This window comes from Brachycentrus maculatus, unplaced genomic scaffold, assembly GCF_059751285.1.
Source record: "Brachycentrus maculatus isolate JH-2025_06_01 unplaced genomic scaffold, ASM5975128v1 h1tg000063l, whole genome shotgun sequence".
Taxonomy (NCBI): domain Eukaryota; kingdom Metazoa; phylum Arthropoda; class Insecta; order Trichoptera; family Brachycentridae; genus Brachycentrus; species Brachycentrus maculatus.
The window spans coordinates 370,707-397,841 of record NW_028280817.1 but is presented as its reverse complement, the minus strand read 5'-3'; the positions used below and the strand labels follow the sequence as shown (position 1 = coordinate 397,841).

At 35.2% G+C, this 27,135-nt stretch overlaps 1 protein-coding gene across 1 annotated transcript in view; it reads left to right on the top strand.

Annotated features, from left to right (window-relative positions):
- Positions 1 to 23,338, top strand: part of LOC148311495 (homeobox protein PKNOX1-like) — a 47,677-nt gene extending 24,339 nt beyond the window's left edge. Inside the window, exons 2-11 of the mRNA XM_088256560.1 lie at positions 12,584 to 12,717; positions 12,938 to 13,112; positions 14,321 to 14,468; positions 15,375 to 15,475; positions 16,825 to 16,969; positions 17,666 to 17,767; positions 18,220 to 18,419; positions 20,042 to 20,174; positions 21,208 to 21,306; positions 22,763 to 23,338. Coding sequence (XP_088112686.1) covers positions 12,596 to 12,717; positions 12,938 to 13,112; positions 14,321 to 14,468; positions 15,375 to 15,475; positions 16,825 to 16,969; positions 17,666 to 17,767; positions 18,220 to 18,419; positions 20,042 to 20,174; positions 21,208 to 21,306; positions 22,763 to 22,941 — 1,404 coding nt within the window. The 5' untranslated portion in view covers positions 12,584 to 12,595 and the 3' untranslated portion in view covers positions 22,942 to 23,338. The remainder of the gene's footprint in view (positions 1 to 12,583; positions 12,718 to 12,937; positions 13,113 to 14,320; positions 14,469 to 15,374; positions 15,476 to 16,824; positions 16,970 to 17,665; positions 17,768 to 18,219; positions 18,420 to 20,041; positions 20,175 to 21,207; positions 21,307 to 22,762) is intronic.
- The last annotated feature ends 3,797 nt before the right edge of the window (positions 23,339 to 27,135 follow it).

The window sequence follows — 27,135 nt, the reverse complement described above, 5'->3', positions numbered from 1 at the left end:
GTACCGTAGAACGGGGCTACTTGAACTTTGATGTGTTACTTGAGCCCCAAAAAAAATATTAAGATCTGTATTTGGTCTACAATAATAAACGTATCGACATGATTCATTGTTACCCTGACAGGTGACACTTATTGTCACCATACGTTCATTATTGTAGACCAAATACAGATTTTTTGTACTCTCTTCTATAGGTCCACATCTCGAACGCATTCAGCCTACCCTCATCTCCTCCAGATAAGCACCATGTCTCGCAACCATACAGTGACAAACCCCACACATCGCTCACTCCTTTCAAGAACGTCATAAATCAAAAAACTTGATTTTTCAGGAGAACGTTTTTAAAGTTTAAAAATATAATACAATGTATTAAATATAAATATCAAGCCACTTATTGAACTTTTACTGTGCAACAGATCTTTTTAGGTAAAACCTGAAGGTTTTTTCTCCATTTAAAAAATATTTAGTACATTAAAAAAAAAAATAAACAATACCTTTTCTTCAAAATGCAAAAACAACACTTTCTGCCCTGAAGAGGGTAAATATTAAGTTAAAAATATGCCTCTTTTGCTGGGATATAGTACATTTTCTGGGCATTCCGGAAACATGCACAACTGAAAATTGACGATTTTTGATTTATGACGTTCTTGAAAGGAGTGAGCGACATGTGTTGACTAGAAGTTTGCGTAATTTCTGATCTTTGTTAGAGAGTATGCAGTGCGAATTGAAGTTTGTTCGCCGGCTGTACCTCATAAACTCACAAGTTTTCATATAAGGCTACCCGAGATGAGGCAAAATTGTGGTTTATGTCCGAAGAGCCGCTTCTTCCGAACCCTGCCTTAGAGGGCAAACGTACTAATTACGAAATTTGGGCATTTCATTTTTTAAAAAAATTATTTAATATAGTTACATTTTTAAGTACAACATAATACAATTTCTAAACATTTATACATATCGCTCACTCCTTTCAAGAACGTCATAAATCAAAAAACTTGATTTTTCAGAAGAACGTTTTTAAAGTTTAAAAATATAACACAATAGATTAAAAATAAATATCAAGCCACTTATTGAACTTTTTACTGTGCAACATATATTTTTAGGTAAAATCTGAAGGTTTTTTCTCCATTTGAAAAATATTTAGTATATTTAAAAAAACAATTAAACAAAACCTTTTCTTCAAAATGCAAAAACAACATTTTCTGCCCTGTAGCGGGTAAATATTAAGTTAAAAATATGCCTCTTTTGCTGGGATATAGTACATTTTCTGGGCATTCCAAAAACATACACAACTGAAAATTGACGGTTTTTGATTTATGACGTTCTTGAAAGGAGTGAGCGATATGACAAACTTATAGTTATTCGCTGTGCCTCTCCAAAAAAGAGACAGCTCTTGTGCTTGGAGAGGGACTTACACTCAAGGTTTATTTTTTTTATATAATTAATGGTATAATAGTTAATATACCATTAATTATATAAAAAATTAATGTTAATCATCTCATTTTTAAAAAAATTAAAAAATTAATTAATTAATTAATGGTATAATTAATGGTGTAATATACTATTAATGGTATAATAGTATATTTTATTTTATTTTATTAAAATTTAACACTTGAATATACCACTTCATCGATTTTTATTTTTATTTACGACTATTTTCGGAAACGACAGATGTTTTCATCTTCTGGTACAAATTAAAACATTAAATTTCAGTTTTAATTTGTATTAGAAGATGAAAACATCTGTCGTTTTCGAAACCAGTCGTAAATAAAAATAAAACTCGATAAAGTGGATTATTCAAGTGTTTAATTTTAATAAAATAATCATGTTACAATGATTAAAGAAAACACTTGTTTTTTACCACTTGAGTTTTATTATAGACTACATGTTTCAGAAGTTAAACTTCCATCATTCAGGTCTGTATAATAACTAAAATATAAAATATAAAATTGTTCTTTAAATAAGGATAGGGGAAAGAACAATTAATAATAATATAATAATAATAATTTTAATATTATTTATAGAACAATTTTATATTTTATATTTTAGTTACTATACAGACCTGAATGATGGAAGTTTAACTTCTGAAACATGCAGTCTATAATAAAACTCAAGTGGTAAAAAACAAGTGTTTTCTTCAATCATTGTAACATGTCTTACCACAAAGTTAATGCCGAAACAATAAATAAAATAATCATGTCATTCCACAAAGTTAATGCCGAATCAATAAAAAAAAAAATATATATTTTTTTTCAAGATTTATATGTAATGGGAATTAATTTGTTTGTTAAGAATTTTTTATCTTCTATTTTTTTAATTTCTTTAGGGATTTTATTGAAATATTTAATTCCCAAATATTTGAAGTCTTGTTGAAATTGTTTAGTATTACATTTTGGAGTTTAAAAATCATTAAACATTTAAAACATGGCACGATCAGGTGTGCCAAATACTTGAAAGTGGTCAGGTTAGGAGTCGTAACAATCGGCGGGTATGTATGAGGAGATGCATGAACGTGGAAGAGGCGAAGAATGTTTGCAAGGACAGAGTGGTGTGGCGCTCTATTCTCTCTGCCTACCCCTGCGGGGAAGCGGCGTGGTGGTTAGTTAGTTTTTTTTTTAAATCATTAAAGATTTTTTTTTTATTTATATACAATATTTTTTATATTTATTAAATAATTGTGAGTAAAACACTCTCCTTACCATCCATTGTTAACTTTGTGTAATACCACTTTTTTAAACACTTATTTGTGACTAGCGGTTTCGGAAAATCATTCCATCATCAGGTGTGTTTTATTACCATGCCACAAAGTTATCAATGATTTTAATATACAAAATAAATTATGAGTAATTTCATGTAAGTACATACATATATTGTCCGTTTTCGTAGCGTAGTGGTCAGCTTATATGGCTACCGTGCTGGATGTACCAGGTTCAATTAACAGGGGGGATCAATATGTGATTTTCGCTCTAATATTTATTTAATAGTTTTATTTTTAAATAGTTTTATTATTTAGAGTTTTTATGAGATTGGTAGTCAGTGTATGCATTTTGTGAGTTCTCAAACGAATATCATACATATTTTTTATGATACATATCGTAGTCATTTAGGAGAATGTGACCAAGTGCACTTTTTACAAAAACGCGATCATTGACTATTTGACATCTTACTAGCTTAATATTGCCCTGAAAAAATCCCAAAGCGATTTTAAACTTGAAAGTATAATATATTGACTTATTAAAAATTACTAACTGCATTGATGTTTATTTTGTTGCCAAGCAAAAGTGACTTAAATAGTCCTCCTGAACATCTTACGTTTTGTTAGTTGGTACCTTTCTCCTGTACGACTACGATATATGAAAATATTACTTTTCGATCCCTAAAAAGCTAAGATAAAACAGTTCCTACCTACCTCTTGGAAGATTTTAACATTCGAAGAGCATATTCGTAAATATTATTCGCATTTCCATACAAACACGATTGTAAATATTGTATCCAACCCCCGTCCCCCTGTTGGCGCGCTCCGACAGAACAAATGTACACCCCTATAGTGTGGAGAGACTACACGGTGGGTACCTACCCCGTACTGTATTGGAAATTGGAGTTTACGCGATCGGCGCGTGATCGCACACATTATCTCATCTTGGAGTGCGTTCTGCTGAACTTACGATCAGAAAATGTGGGTACAGTAAAACCTCGATATAGCGGATTAACCATTCACTGCGTGACTTTTTTTTTTGCATGACTGCATTGACAGTTCGTCTTGGAGAGACGAGTGAAGTTATTATTTTGGCGTTCATAGCGAGTCTTTTAGATAAATTATGAACCATATATCGCTCACTCCTTTCAAGAACCTCATAAATCAAAATACTTGATTTTTCAGGAGAACGTTTTTAAAGTTGAAGAAAATAATACAATGTATTAAAAATAAATATCAAGCCACTTACTGAACTTTTTACTGTGCAACAGATCTTTTAAGGTACAACCTGAAGGATTTTTCTCGATTTGAAAAATATTTAGTATATTTAAAAAAATAATTAAACAATACCTTTTCTTCAAAATACAAAAACAACACTTTCTGCCCTGTAGCGGGTAAATATTAAGTTAAAAATATGCCGCTTTTGCTGCGATGTAGTACATTTTCTGAGCATTCTAACAACATGCACAACTGAAAATTGACGATTTTTGATTTATGACGTTCTTGAAAGGAGTGAGCGATATGTGAAATATGAATGTATCTAATCAGTAACAACAAAGAATGGTTGCTTATATTTTTAAAGGACGTTTCAACACTAACTTTTGGCGTATGTAACAAATTTTGTCCGCCTCCGTAGTGTAATGGTCACAGCACGCTCGGCTACCGTTCTGGAGGTCCCGGGTTCGATTCCCAAGGGGAGGTAAAATAAATATAAGTGATTTTTTCACTGTTACATATATTCAATAATACCCTGGACTGGTACCTGAAGCGGAGGGCTGATCACCTTTCCTTCATGTGTAAACGATCAAGATAACACTGCGTTTATATAACGCAGTGCCCTATGCACCATTGGGGTGCGGATAAGGGTTGTATTATTGTGCAGTGAAGGGTTAATTGACGGGAGGGGGTGTCCATTAAAGCCGAAAGTCCGTTATATAAAAATAAGTTTAACCTTTTTCCTTCCGGTGTTGAAATAAAACGCGCGTTCCTGTGTTGGGTAGTCACTACACAACAAAAAATTAGCGATTTTAAATCGGAAAAATACGGACATTGATAGCTCGGCTGTCCAAACTTAAAACACAGTAAGGGTCATTTTTTGTAGTACGTTTTTTTGCATTTTTGAACTAAGTAGAATCTACTTAGTCCGAAAATGCAAAAAAAAACATACTACAAAAAATGTCCCTTACTGTGTTTTTTTTTAAATTTGGACAGCCGAGCTCATCCTATTAATAATTTATAAATGGATGAAAAAAAATTATAATTTACGTTTTTTTTGTAATTTTTTACTTCATTTATAATCAATTAAAGGGATTAGCTCGGCTGTCCAAACTCAAAACACAGTAAGGGACATTTTTTGTAGTACGATTTTTTTTGCATTTTTGGACTGAGTAGATTCTACTTATAGAATCTACTCAGTCCAAAAATGCAAAAAAATCGTACTACAAAAAATGTCCCTTACTGTGTTATGAGTTTGGACAGCCGAGCTAATCCCTTTAATTGATTATAAATTAAGTAAAAAATTATAATGATTTAGATTTATTTGCTGAAAACATAAAAAAAGTGATTAAGTTTTATCACATAAAACCGCTGGAAAACGTGATAATCATTTATTAGCTAATAATTTGACCAGTTAATTTACTGGTCAAATTAATATATTATTATTATATTAATTTACTGGTCAAATTATTAGCTAATAAATGAATATCACGTTTTCTAGCGTTTCTCGAGTATGTGAATATAATCCAGGATTCGGACCTCACATGCAAAAAGAAAATAATCAGTAAAAAAGCGGGGAGCGTTGTTAAATATCGTAGTCATACAGGAGAAAGTGCATTATAAAAAAAAACATGATCATTGACTATTTGATATCTTACTAGCTTAATATTGTCCTGAAAAAATCCCAAAGCGATTTTAAACTTGGAAGTAGAATATATACTTGTTAAAAATGACTAACTGCATTGATGTTTATTTTCTTGCCAAGCAAAATTGACTTAAATGGCCCTCCTGAACATTTTACGTTTTGTCAGTTGGTCACTTTCTCCTGCACGACTACGATATTAAAAGTATACATCGCTCACTCCTTTCAAGAACGTCATAAATCAAAAAACTTGATTTCTCAAGAGAACGTTTTTAAATGTTTAAAATATAACTCAATGTATTAAAAATAAATATCAAGCCACTTATTGAACTTTTTACTGTGCAACAGATCTTTTTAGGTAAAACCTGAAGGTTTATTCTCCATTTGAAAAATATTTAGTATTTTTCAAAAAATAATTAAACAATACATTCTCTTCAAAATGCAATAACAACATTTTCTGCCCTTTAGCGGGTAAATATTAAATTAAAAATATGCCTCTTTTGCTGGGATATTGTACATTTTCTGGGCATTCCGAAAGCATGCAAAACTGACAAATGACGATTTTTGATTTATGACGTTCTTGAAAGGAGTGAGCGACATATTAATTGTATAAATATTGCCTCGCCGTTTAATTAATACATTTTGCATTATTTTACACGCTAGTGTATGGTAATTGCGCCTAATTCAAGCTAGTCAGTACAAGGGAGGAAGACGCCCCACTAATTCTTGTTATTTGATTCGCCACCCCTTGGAAAAAGTGCAATAATGCACTTGAATTTATTCTCCCCTAAACTTGTTCGGCGACATTAAGGGCACGTTTCTCCAGCGCCTTCTATACTAGATAGGAGATAGGGATGTGCCAGTCTGCCGTCCGATCTTTTCTTTTGTATTGCTAAAATAAAACTAGCATTATTGGACTGAGAATGTGATATGAATGCATCTTTTTACTTCTAGATTCATATTTTATTTCTATTTTATTTTATTTGAAGGAAAAACAACAGTTACAACATATGATAAATCAGAATACAATAAAAAATCATGAGTGCCAATTACAGTTCTTCACAACTATGCATAAGAAAAGTCTATATATAAGAAGAGACATGAGACAAGGATGGGATAAAGAGAAGGGAGATGGCAGTGATAGGAAAAGAAGAAAAGGAAAGGACAGGGAATAGAATTACCCTTTTAGGTTTATAATATTTCGAACAATTTAGCTTTAAAGTTTGAAAGATAAGAGTAAAACATATCAAGGTGGGTAAAACATTCATTGAATTTCCCACAACTTCGATAAATAAAGGAATTTTTAAAATAGTTGTTTGATGGTGCTGGATTATAGAAAGGATATATATATATATATATATATATATATATATATATATATATATATATATATATATATATATATATATATATATATATATATATATATATATATATATATAATAATAATAATAATAATTTAGATTTATTTGCTGAAAACATTTAAAAAAACATCCGGCAACGCTCACGGAACAAGCATAGGTCCACTCTCGTAGACAGCTCAAGAGCTACTGGCGCTAGCTCACTAGCTAACAAAGAGAACATTGAGATTTGAGCTCCTCACGGTTGCACGGTGCAAGTATGCAAGAGTGAGATGTGAATATAGTGTCGCGGTTCCCGTACACTCTTCACGCGCTGTTTATACGCGAATTTGTTTCCGATATTCACAAAATACCTCCGATGTACCCGATAAATTCTGACTGTTATTAATATTATTTTTTTTAAATGAATGCGTAAATATGGAGGAATACCTAAAATCTTAGCCTTGTATTTATTATATTTATAGAGATATTATGATTATTAGAAGCAATGTGTACAAGGTACACTACACCAGGAAGGGAGGGTTAACGAACAAAATGATCACTTGCCAACCAAATGGTAGGTCGTAAGCCCTGGGATACTCAGACCATGTTTTATTTTTTAATATGGTACATAATTTGCAATATTATATAATAATAAAACATTCTTTGCATATGTATGTGTGCGTATCATTATTCAAACGCTTATCTGCACCCAATGGTGCATAGGGCACTGCATCGTTTTGTCGCAGTGTTATCTTGATCGTTACTTACACTTCAGGGACCAGTCCAGGGTAAAATCATATAAGTATTATATTACAACTTCATTAATATTTATTTTTACCCCACCCCCCTGGGAATCGAACCTGGGACCACCAGCATGGTAGCTAAACAAAAGCGGCGGACAAACATGGCGGACAAAAAGTGATAATAAGTGCCGATAATAAGTGTAATTGCGGTGAATTTTTTTAATGGAAGTAACACTCTTTTGCCGCAAAATTTAAGCTAAGACATTAATTTTTATAATTAAAATGTAGCTTTGTTTTAAAATCACTATAAATATTTTATTATAACTTAATTATAATATCTATCGGATTAGTAGACAGAGTTTTAGTATTAATCAGTCTTGATGAAGAAGCGGTTACCTTCGAAACTGGTAGACATTATAATTAATTTATAATAAAATATTAATATATTATTATATTAAAACCAATATTTTTAGCTTTTCCACTTTATTTTTATTTGACCAGCGACCGGGATTCGTCGTGACCGACATCATCCGACTGGTCAGACCGACATCATCCACTGTCAGTGGATAATATAAATCTATTAATAAAATATTCATAGTAATTTTAAAACAAAGTTACATTTTAATTATAAAATGGAAAACTCACAAAGTTTGTGCTTCAAATATAAATTATATTAATTTTTATTTTCGATTAATATTAAAATCGACAATGCAAGTCGATTTCGCCGAAAATTCTGCCCATCTCTACTCCCTATCAAAATGGCATTACTGAGGGAACGCAACAGCCCTTGAAAACTGCCTCTTTTTTTACCATTATATTTTAATAATTGTCTTCTAAGTTTCCCGCGTCTGAGACAATGGAAAGAATATTCTGCTTGCAATGCTCGACTATTGGCGAAATTGAAGATATCGTAGTCAAACAGGAGAAAGTGACCAAGTGCATTTTTTACAAGACCGTGATCATTGACTATTTGATATCTTACTAGCTTAATATTGCCCTGCAAAAATCCCAAAGGATTTTAAATTTGGAAGTATAGTATATTGACTTATTAAAAATGACTAACTGCATTGATGTTTATTTTCTTGTCAAGCAAAAGTGACTTAAATGGCCCTCCTGAACATTTTACGTAGTATTAGTTGGTCACTTTCTCCTGTTCGACTACGATATAGGGATCGCTGAAATGAAATAAATCGCCACAATCAAAGCTTGTATGCAAAGTGTCAAAGTTTCATGAATATTACGGCAAATACATAACTATAACACTCTCCTTATCATTCATCGTTCACTTTGTGTAATACCACTTTAATGTACGCAAAGAGAACGATGAATGATAAAGAGAGTGTTATAGTACCATACCACAAAGTTAACAATGCTTGTAACATACAAAAAAATACATAACTAACTAACCATCACGCCGCATAAGGTTTCTGAAACGCGCAATAATGCGCACACCACCGCGTGAATAAGGTTTTTCAAACGCGCAATAATGTGCGCACCACCGCGTGCATAAGGTTTTTTGGACACGCAATAATGTGCACACCACCGCTTGAATAAGATTTTTGAAACGCACAATATAATGTGCACATCACCGCGTGAATAGGTTTCTGAAACGCACAATAATGTGCACACTGCCGCAATATAAGGTTTCTGAAACGCGTAATAATGTGCACATCACCGCGTGCATAAGGTTTCTGAAACGCACAAAAATCTTCATACAGTAAACAATATGTTAATTTCATAATGAAGGGGGTACTCGCAAACACAATATACAATGCAGTAAACGATCGGCTGCGCGAGAAATCAGATGTGTCTAGCGCTCATTTTTTAAAAAGAATATATGTACATTTCGATTTGATTTCTTTTAATTTATAATTATTTTATATTGAAAAATATTTGTATGATTTTTCTTAACTCTTTACCAATCAATAACTCTTTTTTTAACCATATATCTATTTTAAAGAAAAACTCATTTATTCAATACAAAAACAGTGTTTTAAGCAACAACAAAAAATTGAGTTAAATGCCACATACTTTTAACCCTTAATTACTCGCACGAACGAAAATACATAACTGCTTATTATTCATTAAATATATAAGATAATAAAACTTGCTTATTATTAAAGTGCTTTAATAATAATAATAAATTTGGATAACTTATATAGCACCATTTTCGTAAAAAAAATACCTCAAGGGCGCTTCACTGTGAATGAATTGGGGAAAATATTATGGTGGAAATGATTTAGCAAACAAATGTGTTTTTAGTCTTTTTCTAAAGATCATCTCACTCCCACTATTTCTAACCATTGGTGGAAGAGCATTCCACGCCGTCGGTCCTGCAACAGCAAAGGCACGCTCGCCAAATTTAGTGCGTTGGTTGCGAGCTGGTAAGATAACTTTGCCCATTGCAGATGTTGTAGCCGATCGAAGCGTGAGACGTCTATCAACCAATTCATCTGGAATACACAGCTCCTTAAGATACTCTGGAGCCATATTGTGTATTGATTTATACATGAGTAGGCAGAGTTTATACTCAACCCTTTAGGGAAAGCGTAACCAGTGGAGTTTGTGAAGTAGTGGGGTGATGTGACTGAATTTAGAAATTCCAAAAATTAGTCTCGCTGCTGCGTTTAACACTGATTGCAGTCGAGTCATTTTATTGTTTGGTAGACCCGTGTATATACCGTTACTTTATTGATTTTATCATATTTAAAAGAAATAACATGAACTAAACATTAAATGCGTAGCAGAAAATGCTTCATTTTTTGATGCGAAATTGCTTTGACCCCATGCGACTAATTAAGGGTTAAAGAAAATTTAGTTGCGGGCTATGAAATATCCCGCCTTATTATTATTAGAGTCAAAAATGTAATTGATTTATTTTGACCCATCTGGGGTTCAATCCCGAGGCCTCCAGCGCGGTAGCCAAACGTCGAATCATCTCTAGCACATTTTGCTCACTCCTTTCAAGAACGTCATAAATCAATAAACTTGATTTTTCAGGAGAACGTTTTTAAAGTTAAAAAATATAATACAATGCATTAAAAATAAATATCAAGCTACTTACTGAACTTTTTACTGTGCAACGGATCTTTTTAGGTAAAACCTGAAGGTTTTATTCCATTTGAAAAATATTTAGTAAATTTAAAAAAATAATTAAACAATACCTTTTCTTCAAAATGCTAAAACAACACTTTCTGCCCTGTAGCGGGTAAATATTAAGTTAAAAATATGACGCTTTTTCTGGGATATAGTACATTTTCTGGGCATTCTGAAAACACGCCCAACTGAAAATTGACGATTTTAGATTTATGACGTTCTTGAAAGGAGTGAGCGACATATTATATATTTACTCTAGCAAGTCCCCAAAATGAATCTGATGAAATAATTTAAAGTTCGCGCGGCCATTTTGCCTTATTGAGCCAATCAGAGTCGGAGACAGATGTAAATGTCCTCTCGTTAGGCGCGAAGCGTGTCTAAGTGCGCGAAACTCATTTCCATCAATCTTTATTGGGATTTTGTAGATTTTAATTGAGTGCGAAGCTGCTTTCGCTCGTAATTGTCAATTTCACATCTATTCAAATAAAGATGTAAACGTTCATATTATTTTTTGACATCTCATCAAAGATGAAGAAGAATGTGGAAGTCTGGGCATTTACGGGGCTGACCACCATCACTTTCACACACACGTGTAACATTCACCAATTCTACCCATTATCGATAACCACACTAAATTCTTAGAAGTTCTATATATATGTTCTTGAATCATTAGAACTTGAGACATATCGCTCACTCCTTTCAAGAACGTCATAAATCAAAAATCGTCAATTTTCAGTTGTGCACGTTTTCGGAATGCCCAGAAAATTTACTATATTCCAGCAAAAGAGGCATATTTTTAACTCAATATTTACCCGCTACAGGGCAGATAGTGTTGTTTTTAAATTTTTAAGAAAATGTATTGCTAAGTTATTTTTTTAAATAAAGTAATTTTTTTAATTGGAGAAAAAACCTTCACGTTTTACCTTAAAAGATCTGTTACACTGTTAAAAGTTCAATAACTGGCTTGATATTTATTTTTAATGCATTGTATTATATTTCTAAACTTTTAAAACGTTCTTCTGAAAAATCAAGTTTTTTGATTTATGACGTTCTTGAAAGGAGTGAGCGATATCGTAGTCATACAGAAGAAAGTGACCAAGTGCATTTTTCTTACAAAAATGTGATCATTGACTATTTGATATCTTACTAGCTTAATATTGCCCTGAAAAAATCCCAAAGCGTTTTTAAACTTGGTAGTATAATATATCAACTTGTTAAAAATGACTAACTGCATTGATGTTTATTTTCTTGCCAAGCAAAAGTGACTTAAATTACCCTCCTGAACATTCTACGTTTTGTTAGTTGGTCACTTTCTCCTGTACGACTAAGATATATTGGTGAGATGAAAATAAGCTTTTTTTCTTTGATGAGATGTCAAAAAATAATATGAAAATTACTCCTGTAATTGGAGGTAATCCAGATTTTGTGAACAAGTATTTGGACACACTCAAAATGTTGTAAAGATGTAAACGTTCATATTATTTTTGACATCTCAACATGGATGAAGAAGAATATGGAAGTCTGGGCATGTATGGGGCTCACGACCGTCATTGGCTGGTTTAACACAAGACGTGAGTTCAGTTCAGCCAGGAGCCATGGAAAATACCGCACTTCCTCCTTGAGATTTCAAGTTGGGATCGAGAAGAGAAGTGATTGGATGTTACACCTTAGATTCCCCTTAGGGTGTTCCATTTTTCCTCCCAAGAGCCTGCAAAAAGTGACAATTTTATATGATACTAAGAGGATGGCATCATCAGTATAAACCACCAAAAGGAAGTCGCAATAGGTCGTCAAAGACTATATTCCAAAGAGATTTGGCCCAGAGCAGTTTAAAATAGTTTGTGTGTCGTTGCAGGGGTGGTGAGGCATGCAGGGCTGCCCGGGCGGGGAGCGGCCGCCCGCGGAGCCGCAGCCGCAGCCCGCGCCGGCCCCCGCGGCCTCCGCCCTCGACCAGGCGCAGTTCGAGGCCGACAAGCGCGCCGTCTACAAGTGAGTATGGTGGACTGTTTTCAATAAATTTCTCATCTTAGTTCAAAAAGAAAATTGCTTAGCAAGAGCAGATCTGTCAGGAAGCCTAGATGCTTCTGTAGCAGATCTGGGCATGCGGTGGGACAGCTTCCAATATAAGTGAGTATGGAGCCGCGGTGTGTGAGCGAGCCTGGCAACAGACCGACCCTAACCCTGGCGCTCTCTCTCTCTCTCTCCGCAGGCACCCGCTGTTCCCGCTGCTGGCGCTGCTGCTGGAGCGCTGCGAGCAGGCCACGGGGGGCGCCGAGCCGGCGGGCGGCTGCGACGCCTTCGCGGCCGACCTGCGCGCCTTCGTACAGCACCAGCAGAGAGACCGCAAGCCCTTCCTGGTAGACGACCCCGAAATCGACGGCCTGGTGAGACACTCTTCCTTCTTCTTCTTCTTTCCATTTTCGCTCCCTAGGTCTAGCATATGGCCAACATGAGACATCTCCAAGTCACTCTGTCACGCGCCATGTCCTTGGCATCCTCTCAGGTCAGTCCGGCGTCTCGAAGTTCCGCTGAGTATAGTCGGTGAATGGGCGCCGGAATCCTCGGGGTCGGAAGAAGAGACACGAGGGGTTGATGCACTCAGGTGGCATTCTAAAGACATGTCCCAACCATGTCCACCTTCTCCTCTTCAGGACTTCCAGTATGAGGGGCTGTTGAGTTCTTCTTCATCGGTCACAATCTGTGTGATTATTGGCCTTCTTTTTTCATGGTCACTTTACTCAAACGACTCCAGCCGCCCCCATTCTACCTGCTAACTCTGAACGCCTCCGCCACATTTAAAGGTCCAGTATAGGCACACTTGGTTTCCATTCGAACCAGTGGTGTATGCACACAATGGCTATAGTACTCTAGTTCTATTATCTCTGTTGAACCTTGCGGAGAAGTGGCGTGGAGGTAAAGTTAGGTAGTTTTCTTCTTTTCTTAGCTGTTTTCATTTCAAACACTTGAAATTTTGACAACCCATTGAAAATCATTTAAAAAAATAATGTATTCTCATATAAATTTCATTGAATACTTACTAAAACACATCAGAAACTCGTGTTACAGCTAGATGTTCACACTGGGGTAGAAGTGACGTGAAGGTTAAGTTAGTTGCAATTTTGAAAACCCATTGAAAATCATTAAAAAATTAACTTATTCCTATATAAATTTCATTGAATACTTACTAAAACACATTAGAGACTCATGTTGGATCTAAATCCTTACGCTGGGGTAGTCCAATGTGACATGGTTGATTTTGAAATTTAAGGACACTTGTGGGGAGTACCTCAGGGATCATTCCTTGGGCCTTTATTTTTTTTTTTTTACCTCTATCTGCACCCAACATAGGATCGGATCGATGCAGCACTAACATGATTGTTCCGACCCTAATTAGTACGCTAATTAGGGTCGTATACTTATCACAAGTAACCGCAAAACCAATTCCGATCTGTAAAATTTTTTTGGCATCTTGCGCTCTACCAAAAGTAAGCAAATAGTCGCTTGTAAGCGTTTCCCTCTCTCTACCAACAGTATGTAAAAGGCATTTTTAAGCATTACCTGCAAACATTGTGTTAATATTTATATTTTTCAGATGATCAAGTCAATCCAGGTACTCAGGATTCACTTGCTCGAGCTGGAGAAAGTCCAAGAGCTATGCAGAGACTTCTGCAGTCGGTACATCGCCTGCCTCAAGTCAAAAATGCAGAGTGAAAACCTTCTCCGCACCGACTATGCCTCAGGTAAGAAGCTTAAAATTTTCTGCGAGACAATTTTAGAGTAATTTTGTACGGTAAACACCATCTTTTGGAGTCATGAAGCCCATTTCAATTTAAATGGATGTGTAAATAATTGGTCACCTAAAGGACAGAACTCACGCTTCAAACAAAAACAACCACTTCACCGTCCCAAATTGAAGGTAAATAATAAATGCAACTTCCATCTCTATCGACAATATATCGCTCACTCCTTTCAACAACGTAATATATCAAAAAAGGTTAATTTTCAGTTGTGCATGTTTTCGGAATGCCCAGAAAATGTACTATATCCCAGCAAAAGTGGCATATTTTTAACCTTATATTTACCCGTTACAGGGCATAATGTGTTATTTTTGCATTTTGAAGAAAAGGTATTGTTTAATTATTTTTTTAAATATACTAAATATTTTTCAAATGGAGAAAAAGCATTCAGTTTTTACTTAAAAAGATCTGTTGCACAGTAAAAAGTTCAATAAGTGGCTTGATATTTAATTTTAATACATTTTATTATATTTTTAAACTTTAAAAACAATCTCCTGAAAAATCTAGTTTTTTCATATATGATGTTGTTGAAAGTACTTTTGACTAATTTAGTCGATTACAAATGATTCTACGATAACATGAACATAATCATTTTTACACTGGCCTTTGCTGCTATTCTATCCATAATGAATAGTAAAATACCTCCTCCATTTCCTTATACCACCAATATCTGTCTCTCTGAGCTTCTTCGGTTACGTCTTATGTGTCCTTTTTTATATAATTCACTCTAAGAATCTTTCGAACGCAAGACTGATCACCTTACCTTAAGTTTTTTATATATGACGTTGTTGAAAGGAGTGAGCGATACCTCTCCAGCCCCTAATATATCCATATTGCACCCTTTTGCAGGTGAGGCGTACCCCGGAACCGGAGAAAGCAATAACAATCAGCCGATGGGTGGATCCATGAGCGAGGAACATTCGAGCACCTCCAATTCTCCCCAATACCAGGTGATCTTTTTCATTTACGTGATCTGTGTTTTAACCCTTTGACTTATGAGTTTTAACACACTATCTGCGGGAAGGGTAATTTTACCTTTTCACTCGACTCATCGTAAATTGAGTGTAAGTTATTTTTACGCATGACTTTTGCGGCATCTTTTGATCTCATATGGATGTATACAGTATGGTTAAATATTATCACTTCCTTTGAGAGATGTTTATCTCTATTATGAATGTGAATCCGCCCTAAGATAGTGTGTTAATAATGATTTTATTTGGAAAAATGGTAGGTTTTTTTTACAATTTCTTTTAATAAGAATTTTATTTATTTATTTAAACTTCATGTCCGCCTCAGTAGTGCAATGGTCAGCATGCTCGGCTACCGTTCTGGAAGTCCCGGGTTCGATTCCCAGGGGGGGGTCAAATAAATATTAAGTGATTTTTTCACTCTAATATTTATTCAATATTACCCTGGACTGGTACCTGAAGCGGAGGGCTGATCACCTTTCCTTCATGTGTAAACGATCGAGATAACACTGCGTTTATACGAAGCAGTGCCCTATGCACCATTGGGGTGCGGATAAGGGTTTAAAAAAAAAAACTTCATGTACAGAAAATAAATAATAAGATTGGCTTGCTTTCTAGCAATAAGCCTATTGCTAGAAAGCAACATCTTCCGACCAACCAAAAACAGACTAGTGATGTTGATCAAATCGTTTGACACCATATATAGCTGTTTGCAATCAGAGGGAAAATAGTACATAAACAAACAAAAAAATTACAAATTGACATACTAAAAATTACACATTACAAAATTAAAAATTACAAAAGAATTTTAATTTAATTTTATAAAATTACAAAAGGTGATGATAAGGAGGGCATAGGAAAAAGGCAGTTTAAGGAAGGAGGTAGAGGGAAAAACTAAGGGAGGAGGATTGATGGACAGTTCGGCTGTCTAAATTTAAAACACAGTAAGGGACATTTTTTTTGTAGTAGGTTTTTTTTGCATTTTTGGACTAAGTAGAGTCTACTTAGTCCATAAATACAAAAAAATCTCACTACAAAAAAATGTCCCTTACTGTGTTTTAAATTTGGACAGCCGAGTTAGGATTCTAATGATAAATAGTCTCAGATGTTTCTTAAAAGGGTTATTAGAGAAGTTTTCTTAAAAGTTATTAGAGAACGATCGAGATAATATTGCGTCAATATGATGCACTGCATCATTGGGTGCGGATAAGGGTTAGAAGAACATAGCCTTTATTTATTAATGTTTTGATTACTCAACCAATGTGACCCACAAAATGAATTTAAAAAAAAAAATGTGTTTGCGGAGTTTTGAAACGCATGCTATATTTCAGAGTGTCCAGTCTACGCCGATGGTGCAGCACTATGCCCAGGAGCTGCTGCCGGCTCCCCCCTTCCTCCCGGAGCAGCTGAGCGCCCCCTACCCGCCGCCCGCCGACCACAAGCCCCCGCAGCCTGCACACTTCCAACAGCAGACAGGTTTGTTTGGCACAACAGAGAATGGTCCAAATATCTCCAGTGTGTTGTTGGTGAAGACCAAATGCCGACTATACAATGCCTGCATTGATGTCGAGTAACCAGCTCATCAAAAGAGTCGAGAGTTTCAAGTACTTGGGAGTGTGCGTGACTAAAAATGGCAGCCTTCAAAAGGAATTGGGAGTGCGCGAAGGACTCGCAGGGTCCGCATTCAACAGTATTAGGGCTGTCTGGAGATCGGATGTATACTTAGTGAAGACCAAATGCCACCTGCATTCTCTTATACGGCTGTGAAACATGGCACCTTACAAGGGCCTAGCCGTGTACTTAGCTTCAAAAATAGGTGTTTGCAAAGAATTTTAAGAAGGTTTGACTTTGCGAGGAATGAAGAGATAAGGCGTAGGACGCAGCAAATCTCGCTCGCAACTGTCGCCAAGAAAAGGCGATTCAGTTGGCTTGGCCATGTACTCCGCATGCCTCCCGAGAGCCGCCATCAAGCTTGCCTCTTTTACAAGGCATCGGGTTCAAGACCTTTGCGAACAATTCGTCGCGTACCTGACTTGGAGGGATGCAAGGAAGCTGGCGTCCGACGGAAAAGCCTGGAGACAGTTTGTGGACTCCTGATGCTCCACACAAGGAGCGGATATGGTAAAAGAAGTTGTCTGTGGCATATTAATGGGTGCAATCAATTGGTTTCAGGGAACTGCAATAGCAGTGGACTGGTGGTGCTCGGTTCAACGCCCATAAGTCAAATCGGAGCCGGACTTGCGAGTCTACCCTCCAGTGATAATAGTTATACTGGTAAGATCTTCAAATGTTTTTTTTTAATATAAGAAGTCAAAGGATCTTTCATCCCTCGTGTCACTCCGACTATATTGCGACCTCCCTCTGTGTCATAGCTCACTCTCCCAAGACCTACGCGAGTCGTGTACTAGGGTCATTTGTAAAATAAGTCCGCCTCAGTAGTGTAATGGTCAGCACGCTAGGATACCATGCTGGAGGTCCCGGGTTCGATTCCCAAGAGGGTTAAAATAAATATTGGTGATTTTTCAGTCTAATATTTATTTGATATGACCCTGGACTGGTACCTGAAGCGGAAGGCTGATCACCTTTCCTTCATGTATTTAACGATCAAGATAACACTGCTTCTATATGATGCAGTGCCCTGTGCACCATCGGGTAAGTCCTGGTAGCCAAAGGGTACAAAACTCCATCACAATAGAAGATTCAATGTCCAATTTGACTCTCTCAAGGTAACGGGTCCTGCGGCTCCGTGTCGCCCTCCCTGACCGAGGACTTGGACTCGACGGGCGCCGGCGACGACGCTACGCACGACGGCAGCGCCGAGGGCAGCGGCGGCGGCGACGACTCGGGCTCCCGCGGCGGCAAGCGCGGCGTGCTGCCGCGCAGCGCCACGCAGGCCATGCGCGCCTGGCTCTTCCAGCACCTGGTGGTGAGTCAAAGGGATGTGTGAGACTCTCCGGGAGATGTGGGACTTGCCCAAAATTGCGGGAGATGGAGTTTTGAACAAACTAGCTAGCTTCAAACTTTTTACAGCCCAATTTTTATATTGATGTAAAGCAACTGTTACTGCTAACGGTACCGGAACACTTTTCATTGGGAAGACGGAAACGCGTAAATGAAGATAATCTTTTATTTATTAAAAAATCACAAAGTTATAAGTGTAAAAATAACAAAATTACACTAATACATCGAAAATTACCAAACACAAGGGGCGAGAAGAACAAAGCGACACCAATATAAAAACAGAGCGAGCGCGGCGTATACACGTTTCGAATATTATTTAATCTGAGCACACAAATATTTGTCCGCCACCCCTTAAATACTATTTTAAAGGCGTTGCATGGGGTGGGGACAGTATTTGTAACATTTAAAACTTACTGAACAGCGTCTCTTTGTTCTTCTCGCGTACATTTATTAATACTATTTTTAATACATAATTATTCTGTAAAATACACAAATTTTGGCCGAAACAGCAACCTTTTTAGTCTCTCTTTATTTAGTACAAAAAATATATAGTATTAATACAAAAAATTATCCCGCAAAGGCATGGCCTGTGTGTGAGTATACATTTTATTTACGGTTATAATAAAGGCTGGCAAGAATACAATAGATACATATTAGCAGAAATAAAATTAGATTAAAAGTGCTAATATAACCTACATTTCCACATTTTTCTTATAATGTTTTGTCCGCCTCCGTAGTGTAATGGTCAGCACGTTCGGCTACCGTTCTGGAGGACCCGGGTTCGATTCCCAAGGGGGGTAAAATAAATATAAGTGATTTTTTCACTGTAATATTTATTCAATATTACCATGGACTGGTACCTGAAGCCGAGGGCTGATCACCTTTCCTTCATGTGTAAACGATCAAGATAACACTGCGTTTATATGACACAGTGCCCTATGCACCATTGGGGTGCGGATAAGGGTTTTATTATTATTTATTATTCTTATAATGTATCTGGAAGAGACTTATATGTATTATTATTTATTTTTTTATTAACATTAATTGTATACATTTATTTAAATCTCAATTTTAAACATATAAAATTTTTTTAAAAATGCAGAGACCCACCAAGCCACCTTGTGTGTCTTGTCAGTGGAGTTTTTTCTTAGTACATTTTTATTTCGACATCAGTCGACAACAAATTAAAAATGTTCAGAACGATATATTGCAGTGTTGGACTCCCGTATTTACTGTTAATTCTTGGGACTATCAAACCTTCGTTGTGTGTAAATCGTGTATCATGGTTGTGTACTAGAAGATGTGGATATTTTTGTCTAGTTTGTTGCTCAACGATGATACTCATCCACAATATTCCACGTACCGGCAGTAATTTTAAATGTTTATATATCAAGATTGGATTGTGCCTTTGATTATATATATGACTGGGCACAATTTTTTTGACTGTGGAATACTGCAGATTTTTAACCATTTTTAAATTCGTTTTTGTCGCTTGTCCCTAAGGCTTAATTCCATATCTAAATATGGATTCTACTAAAGAACGGTAAATCTAATGCATATTTTTTATCTCTTTCATGCTGTTCGTAGCATCCTTATCCGACTGAAGAAGAGAAGAGAATCCTCGCTGCTCAGACCCGACTGACGCTTCTGCAGGTCAACAATTGGTTCATCAATGCGCGGCGCAGGATCCTCCAACCCATGCTGGACGGGAAGGACAATGGTAAGGACAGAGGTTTCTTCCGAAGGGATCTGGGCGTTAAGGCGGAGACTGACCGGAGCATTTTGTCGTAACATCATCGCCCGCGGCGAGCATGTTACGTTATGACGTTACGGCTTTGCTAACTGACCGCGATCAGTGCTCGCTAGTGGCCTTGTGCTCAGTGTTGCCATATGTCACACCAAAAAATCTGAAAATCTAAAAGGGATACGAAAAGGGGATTCACTGAATTATTTTAAGTTGATGTTATGGGTTCTAGTTTAACACCAACTTAATTTAACAGAAGGGAAGCAAGATGAAAGCGGATTACTTTTAACACAAATTTATTCAGTTCTAGAAAATTACAGTCAAGAAATATTTAAGAATAATCGCGTGATTCTAATGTGAGAACAGTTGGAGGACGTGTCGATCACTGGACGGGTGGTGACGGAATGTGACGTTCTGGTTCCCGTTCGGTGCGAGCTCGGTTTGGGTGTTCGATTATGCTCGTTCATTCGATTGTTGTGGGTTGATATTAAATTATTTCGTTTTGGAAAATATGTCGGGTAGGGCTGCATCCCTTTTTGTCATTTTAGCGAGAATCTAGCACTTTTGGTAACAAATTCGACATAAAGTATACATTTTAAAAAAATCTACCATTTGTACACTTTTGTTGCCAGAAATGCTACATGGGAAATCAATAGATAAAAAATATTGTAACAGATATTTTAATCACTAACTATCAATACGTCCGATAAATTATTAAATGGTAAAATGTTAAAATACCCACATTTTCTCCACATAGTGCCAATCCCCACAAATTCCCCGCAGTTTGGGGAATTTCCCACAAATTGGCAACCCTGTACTAACCTAAAATTGCATCCAACTTCGGATGGAGCATTCGAAAGGAGCGGCGAGCAGCTCGGCTCGCTGTACTGATTGCCTGAATGCTCGCATTTTAACGTGTTACGTTACGAGGAAATGTGGAGGTCAGTCTCCGCCCTTAAGTTTGAGAGCACCCTGACATTTCACGACTTATTGATTGTTTTTTTTGCAGCAGGGGGCGCAACTAAGAGGAAACAGAGCGGCGGACAAGCCAGCAAGAGGTTCTGGCCCGACAGTCTTTCTTCATTGCAGCCTCAGCTCTCTGCGTCAGGTAAACTAACAACCTACCAATACATCAATACTTCTACTGAAATACCCTATTTGGTATTTCAAAACATTTATATTTATCCTTCTAAAATTTAACCTTCCCTTCTCGGTGATATGTATTTAATACAACTCGACTTTTAAAATGAGAATATAAATATAAAATATAATACATTAGATACAGGCTCACAATTTTTGTATTCTTCTGTTTAATAATTATGTATTTCATGAAAGTATTATAGTATAAAGTAAATCATTTACAGCGACGGAAATAAATAATTTGGTAAAAAATCAGGGATAAAATCACCAATACACAAACGTTTCTCATGTCATTATACTCGCATGTCTTAACGCGTTTACTGTGCGAGTAGTGCGCAGATTGTCTTATGCGGCAGTTGTGTCACTACGCTAGCTATTGCGGATACTTGCGATGTATTTTTTTCTCGTTTTCAATAATTTCATAATTACCAGAGCTAACATTACAAAATTGTTACATTTCTACTTCAACTATGGTCAATAAAAGCAACATTTAGGAATATTCACATTTTTCCCTTTTTTTAAACCACATTTTCATATGGTGTACAAAATACATATCACCGGTGCACGCGGAAGTTTTTAGTACCATAAGGGAAGGATTAAACCTATTCATATAAATATATTCCCTCAAAATCTGTCCATGAGAATTGTATGATGCTTGATTCTTTGAATGCTCCTCTATGACGTCTTAAGCAGACTATGGACTCTCATCTTATATGAGGTACCACAAGAAAGATTAGAGCATTTCAAATGTGGTACTGTAGAAAAATACTCAAAGTATTATGGCTTCAGAGACTTCCAAAAGAAGATTTTTTTAAATACATATTAGCGACCAATGAAGGATTGGTTTATCAAATCAAATAAACAACTTTAAAATGGATTTGCATTGCTGAATAAGAATCACTCTAAATCGAGATCTGGTCACTCAATCAGAGTATTGAATCAGCCGGTACCGCAAGATCTACATACTTATATATCAGCACGTAAATTTTTCTCTACTAGCGATATGTTATTCCTTCACTCTTATAAATGTGGTACTTCCATAATGAGAGAGCGTGACAACTAAACTACTCAGATTTTGTTTGATCCAGTTTCCGGCCAAGAGGTCACAAGAGGCTTAAGCAAGAGAGCATAAGCAAATGAGGATGGCATTCAGTCATTCATAGCATTATTATTATTAATTAATTAATTCATTTATTTAGTCATTCATTCATTCCATAAGGAATGGCAGCATTTAATCGTCGCCTAATGGCACGTTAGGACGGACATGGCACCTATGACTCAGTTGATACTTTCTGCAAACTGCGTACTACAATTTCCATACAAATACAAACCTGAATCTTTTGGTACCCTCCTCCAGATCACGTGTAATTTTTGGACTATCAATACGGGATTTTCGTTTGGATGATCTAAAAATTAATTTACAGGTCTGTTATCTTCGTCCGAGGATGAGGAAGAAGAGGACGCCGAGGAGTCGGAGTCGGAGCACGAGCTGGTCATCGACCAGCCTCCGGGGAACCAGCAGTCGGGATCCAGTCAGCAGTCCTCGCCTCTACCTCCGCCCGCCCCCACCCTGGCCCACTTCATGGCGCAGGACCACAACTAGACACGGGTTTCACACGTGTTTCACTTTTACAATCAATTAGTTGGATCGTAAATCAGGCGGGTGATCAGTCTCATACTTTGAGTGCCAGTCCAGGAGTCACCTTCAGTGTCAGTACCATATTAGTGCGAATGTCTCTTGGTATCCTTTGTTCTATCATATTAAGGCCTTACTCGCAATCACAGAATTCGGTCAGCATTCGGCAATGCTAGGAACCGCACGTCATTTCAAGCCCAATTTAAAAAAATATATACATTGGATTTTACCTTTTAATACTTTTACCTTTAACTACTTACCTTTCAATAAGTCTTTTTTTTAACTATATATTAATAAAAACTCGAAAATAAATTCGAATAAAAACTCATGTTTTCAATAGAAAAACAATATTTTAAGAAAAAAATTCAAATACATCAAATGTTGCAAATACAAAAAGTTGCTATTGAATGTATGTAGGGGCCTTAATTTGTAAATCTGAGAAATACCGAGTAATTTTTGTACCATGACATCTGTTGACCGTGTATCCGAAGCTGTATTAAGCCGAGACTCAAACCTTCAAAAGTTTTCTTCTCGGCGGCACAGATGGCTCTGTCCAAAATTAATTGTAAAGGTCGAACCGTTGAGAGATTGATGCGCTAGGTCAGTGTAATGCTTCCAATGAAAAATATCCATTTAATTGCGATATTTTGAACCTTATTACGGCATACATGATTGTCCGAGACGCGAGTCTCGAATAATTGAAAAGAACTGAAAGAATTGCCAAACGATTTCTTAATTTAAAAATTTTTGTTTTATTAGTCTACTGTTTATTTTGTGTCATATGTTTTCAGTTCATTTCTTGCTACAAAGTATACTCGAAATTAAATCAAATAATATCCTATTGTATACCGACTATATATATTACGTTATACGATATGAAGTGATACGATTTTCAAAACATCAACTTGTTAAAATTTAGTATTTCAAACTAAATTACTAATAATTTTGTACATTGTATTTTTTACTCGTGTAATATTTGAGAGTCACCATTTTAAAATAGTTTTCAATTACGTGTGTATACCATTAACCAGTAAGTAGATGTATTAACAATAATATGTATTTTAAAGTTATTACAAATTTAACTTGATTGATCTGTGTCTAAACTAAACTCTTCATTTTCTCTTTGAAATTGCTTTATACAAATATATATAGTAATGAAAATAACTTATTAATATATGTGCAGGGAATTATTATATATTGCAATATCAAATGTGTTTTTATCATTTAAATACAAGCAATTTTGTTAGAATCTGAAACCCTTGACAAAAAATGCAGGTTGACAGCTGATCGCTGCCATAGATAAATTATGGAGAACACCACAGATAAATTACGGAAAACACCACAGATAAATTGTGGAGAACAAAGATTTAAATTTAAATACTTTCTTCTCAAACAATTGCATAAATTTTCATTTTGGAATAACATTTCATATTTCTCTATCTTAATATTTTCCTGCATACGTATTAGTGCACGTCAAATTAATATTCAATAAAAGTAACATGTATACGTAAAAAATACCTCAATATACTTAGTGTCGCAACTGATGTTATTGTATTTGTAAAATTATTAATAGTATATATATATTTACAGCCTTAAACTTATTGGTCATTTGAATTTTTTCTCCGGAGTTGATTGATTTAATCAATAATTATACTTTTGAGGGTGTTAGTAGCAAATATAAAATTCTGAAATGAAGGAATTTCAGAGATTTAAAAAAATAATCTTCAGCCATTTTGTAAAAAAAAACCTGTATTGATGGATATTTTACACCAGTTTTTTTAATACAGTATTAAAATCAATTCGTTTTTTCATTTATAAAGTTTATTTGATTTTTTCATTAATTAACTAATTATTGAATATGGCTCTCCCAAAATTCCATTCTATATTTGCTAATAACAGTCTCATTCAACTATTACTGTGTTCAATAATCCTTTTGTTCTTGACATAAGCAAATTTTATACGTATACTAAAACAAAAAATATATCAAATTGTTGATGTTTTCAAACGCAATTAAAATACGGCCACTGAAAGAATTAATGTATTCGGTTTAATAAATTTGAATAAATTTTTTACCTAGCCTGCCATTTTAAAGCTCTAATTTATATTTAATTTAAATAATTATTTAAATACGGTCAAACTTGCTTATAAAAAACACTTTTTTTTTTGTCCTCTATCGGTTTTCAATGGTGCATAGAGCACAGATTTAGATTTATAGACTGTGACTTAATCAATGATTAAATGAAGGCGAAAAATAAGTGTCAGGCTTCTACTTTTAGTCCGGAATATTGTTATAACCAAGATTGACTTAAAAAAACTGTTTTCAGAATTGTCATGTAAATTATAAACAATTATGAATAAATGTAATTATATTGTCAAAAAAATACAAAAATGCCATACTACTTATAATATTTATAAAACTATTCATGTTTTTGGTCATTTCAATTAATGTCATTCTCACCTTCAATATTTGCCTTCAGTAATTAAATGTTGAAATATATTAATTTGATATTTCAGGGCTAGGATTCCATAACCTATAACTTGGTAGATAACTCCAAGTAACAGATAACTCCAAGTTCATTTTATTCGGCTACAAAACAAATTCATAAAAAAAAATTGTGACCTCAACAGTTAAATAAATTTACAATCGGTTTAAAAATGCCAGACATTAAAAAAAAAACACATCGCTCACCCCTTTCAAGAACGTCATAAATCAAAATACTTTATTTTTCAAGAAAACGATTTTAAAGTTTATAAATATAACACAATGTATTAAAAATAAATATCAAGCCACTTATTGAACTTTTTACTGTGCAACAGATCTTTTTAGGTAAAACCTGAAGGTTTTTTCTACATTTGAAAATTTTTAAATTTATTTATAAAAATAATTAAACAATACATTTTCTTCAAAATGCAAAAACAACATTTTCTGCCCTGTAGCTGGTAAATATTAAGTTAAAAATATGCCTCTTTTGCTGGGATATAGTACATTTTCTGGGTATTCTGAAAACATGCACAACTGAAAATTGTCGATTTTTGATTTATGACGTTCTTGAAAGGAGTGAGCGACATGTTAACTTAAAGTTATCTACACTACATAATTAAAGTGTCAACTTTTACATATTACATAATAATTTATTAAGAATATTGCAGTTTTTTAAATCATTGAGTTTTGTTTAAAAAGTAAAAATTAAATTATTGTTTCTATTTTTCTTTACTTCTTGAATATATTTAAAGAAGGCAAAATGGCTGTTAGTTTATGTGGACAATTTCTGCCATGGATTTTCAATCAAGTTACAAATTTAACGTGGAGCCCTGTAGTCAATAAATTTGATTTATTTGAATATATTTCTCAACTATTATTTATCAGTTCTTCATCTTGTATTTTTGTTGTTTGTTAAAATGAAATGTATTTAATTGTAATATTGAAATAAGTGTCGCAAAGACCTTGTACGTGTTTTACAAATACGTTTTACTGTATACGATAGATTATTATTAGAATGTACCTAAAAATGTGCATTGCACATACTTTATTTGTGAATTTGGACTATTCTTAAAAGATAAGTTGTTACTCTCTCAATTTTTTTCATGATATCGCTTTTTGTGAGATGGTAAGTGTTGTTTAACCGTCTGATGGGTGCATTGAATCGTTAGAAAGGAGTCAGTGGCGGTCAAAAGGGGGCGGTGGCAGTAGCAGTTGTAAGGGGGGCAGTAGCAGTAACGGTTGTAAGAGAACGGTAGCAATAGCAGTTATAAGGGGGCATTGGCAATGGCAGTTGAGATGGGTCGTTAGCAGTAGTGGTTGTAAGGGGGCGGTGGCATTAGCGGTTTTTAGGAAAATCCTTGGAGCGTTTGTAGTTGTTTATTTGTGATACTGCATGTGGTACAACTGCAGAAAAAGGATACTGTAATATGGATGTGCCGTCTGTAGAATCCATTGTTTGAACTCATAATGCTGGGGTCAATATTCACAAAATGGGATTACTAGACAGAATAAAACGCCACAATATTCTAGCTTTGCAAATATTCTTTGTTTCTTCCACATTCATTAATTTTCTCGTATATACCCACCAATTATTCCATCTGTTGGCTTGTCCTCTTTCAAGTATTTGAAATCCTTGAATATTTAGTGGCAGAGAGAATAGAATAGAATGGAATGCAACA